At 39.9% G+C, this 3,009-nt stretch overlaps 1 protein-coding gene across 1 annotated transcript in view; it reads right to left on the bottom strand.

Moving 5' to 3' along the window:
* CDCA2 (cell division cycle associated 2) overlaps positions 1 to 3,009 on the bottom strand; it is a 47,244-nt gene that overhangs the window by 30,548 nt on the left and 13,687 nt on the right. Inside the window, exons 4-5 of the mRNA XM_007458826.1 lie at positions 2,412 to 2,562; positions 891 to 1,087 (exon numbers count right to left, since the gene is read on the bottom strand). Coding sequence (XP_007458888.1) covers positions 891 to 1,087; positions 2,412 to 2,562 — 348 coding nt within the window. The remainder of the gene's footprint in view (positions 1 to 890; positions 1,088 to 2,411; positions 2,563 to 3,009) is intronic.

The raw sequence follows: 3,009 nt of genomic DNA, 5'->3' as shown, positions 1-3,009 counted from the left end.
GCGTCGTGTGAGAACTAGATCCCCGTTTACATTTGTGTGAAGGTCAAGGGTCCTCAACAGTATGAATATTATTATTATTATATACATTTTTTTGGCCGCCCTGTGCAGCATGCGGGATCTTAGTTCCCCAACTAGGGATCGAACAAGAGCACCCTGCAGTGGAAGCGAGGAGTCTTAACCACTGGACCACCAGGGAGGTCACTTAACAGTATTATTTAGTTCACGTTGGTTATCATCTTTTGATGATGTTGACAGCCTCTAGGTAGTTATAAGGAACAAAAAAATCCCTACAGCTACTTGAACGCAGTGGGGAGAGCAATGGAGAAATTGCTAAATGGCGCCATGCTTTCCAGCTGGTATTAAACCAGTGAGGAGCAGCAAGGCAGAAATGCCAGACCTCCAGACCTGAGGGGTAGAGCCCAAGTATCATCTTCACCTCATTTACCAGTTCTGTGTAAATTAGGTGCTCATATGTCTGTCTCCCCCAGCAGACAAAAAGCTGTTCAAGGGCAGGACTGTGACTTTCTCACCATTGGATCTACAACAATACCTCAAATAATAGAAGACCAGAGGGCTTCATCTTTTCATAAAGTCATTTTCATATCAAAAGCAACATGTTAATCAAAACTGTCTCTAATAACCAATAAGCCAACCAACCGCAAAAAAAATTTAACAAGGAGGAAATTCTCTCTCTCTCTCTCTCTCTCTCTCTCACACACACACACACACACACACACACACACACACACACAATTTAAAACCCAGCTAAAATATCGCAATACAATATACATGAGTACTATAATTGCAAAAGGGTCTTGACAGTCAGTCCTAAAAGTGACTAGCCAGAAATCCAAAGCTTCATTTTCCTATGTTTCCAGTAAGTGAATTACCTCAGAGAGATTTGCAGAAGTTTCAACAGCACACTGTCTATCTGTATTGGGAAAAGCAGCAACATTGTGTATCTGGAGACCAAAGGCATCACTTAGGTTTCCATCAGAGCTGCTCGGAGAGGATATTCTCTGTCGCTTGGATGACAGGTTTGCAGGGAACTCACACTGTTGACATTCACCAAGACTTTCCTTTTTGGCTAGGTACACAAAACAAAATAAAAACAAAACAACACAGGCCTTAATATTTTATTTTACAGCATCATTTGAAAATTGTGTACATCCTAATTTTAGTAAAATTTAATGCTTGAGCCTAAATACTTTATCAATGAAAACTCTAGTAGTACATTTTTTATTCCAAAAGGGAAATCTAACTGAAAAGTATAAGAACATGACTGCTAAAAAGATAAAAATTTAATTATTAGAATTGACTTTTTTCAGACTTTAAAATGTACAAAGATATGCCAAGATACATTTGCAATTTTGATATAGTATCTCATTCTACTTTTAAGTTTAGAATGAAACCTTTTCTTTTGAACATTTTAAAGGATGTGGTTATGTTCTAATATTGGTTCTGCTTTGACCGTGTATGATTTTATGAAAAATACAGCCACAGTTCTTCCTAGGTACAAAAAGGGAATTTAATTGTCTACAGAACTTTAGTAATGATGTAAATAAAATATTTAAAAGCTCAGATAAAAACTGAAAAATAGGTAAGTTACAAATTACAGATACAAATGAGTACATCAGAGCAGGTCGTGAACTGCAGAGGTAGATGAACTTGATTTGTCTTGAGTAACAATGCCCTGCACCCAAGGAGGTGTTGAAATGTACTTGAAGATAGTTCAAGAAACCAAACAAAACCATTTGGAACCTTAGGATTATGGTGGTTACAGCAAGACCAAGATTTTGTCTAGTTCTGGTGTTTGAAATGCTTTGCAATTGGAAAATCAAAAGTGACAAAAAAATTACGGAAGATCCCACATGCTGCGGAGCGGCTGGGCCCGTGAGCCATGGCCGCTGAGCCTGCGTGTCCGGAGCCTGTGCTCTGCAACGGGAGAGGCCACAACAGTGAGAGGCCCGCGTACCGCAAAAAAAAAAAAGAATATGGCAGGCTATTAAGATGTCAGGTTGAACATATGTGTTTATAATATCAGGGTTGGGAGTTTGGTATTTATTTAAATGCTTGCCAAACTTAATAATAATCCTCTAAAAAAATCAAGGTTCGTGCACTCAAATCTACCACGTGCCCTATTCTAAAGATGAAATGAGCCCACTGGCTTCGACATTATAACACTTAGCACTTAATTGTGGCCACGTGGATACGCAAGACGTAGGCTCAGGAGTGCTTGATATTATATTTTTTCAAGAGAAACCAGAAATCCAGATTTTTGTGTGAAATGTCCCAAATTTTAAATGGTAGGCCCTATTGAAAATTACAGCTCTACTCAGAAAAGAATGTAGAAATACATCTTCATACTGAGCATGGTCTGAATAAATACTAAAGCCCCTCTTTCTACTCACTTGAGCCTGTGATCTTGAACTCTCCTTCCATCTCTGAGAATTCAGGACAGTCAGTCATTTTCTCGTTTTCCTTTATGGGGTGAAAAGCTGACTGGAAGGCAGATATTTGTTCTCTTAAAGAATGAACATTTCGATACAAAACAGGGCTGCCCTGTTAAAATACAGAAGCACAGAGCACGTTATAAATCAAACCAAAGACAGGCTTTTCGAAGAGCAGAGGTAATAAGTTAATAGAGCAGAGCCTCTCCTCCCGCGAACCACGCACTCTTGGCCTGAATATTCGGTGTCCAGCCACCATCTCCGTTGCTCCTCCCTCCTCCTTAATGTGAGCAAAGAGCAACAGCTACATGGGAAGTATAAATGCGGAGCTATAGGCTGGCCAGTACTGATACTGACAAGCCCATGGACCAGACAGGGGAAATCTGGAGGAGATGGAAAGCGCTTTAAAAAGGCACCCAGACAAAACACATCCCAATTATTTGAGGGCTTGACAATCTTTAAAAGGATTCTTTCTGGGGGTGGGGGGAGGGGTGGTTAAGGACACTCTTTTACAACTGAGAGTCCATAACCTGAGATAGCCTCAACAAATCAAATGTGA

Source organism: Lipotes vexillifer, unplaced genomic scaffold, assembly GCF_000442215.2.
Source record: "Lipotes vexillifer unplaced genomic scaffold, Lipotes_vexillifer_v1.1 scaffold484, whole genome shotgun sequence".
Lineage (NCBI taxonomy): Eukaryota > Metazoa > Chordata > Mammalia > Artiodactyla > Lipotidae > Lipotes > Lipotes vexillifer.
The sequence above is the reverse complement of the archived record's forward strand: the minus strand, read 5'-3'. Positions and strand labels throughout refer to the sequence as shown.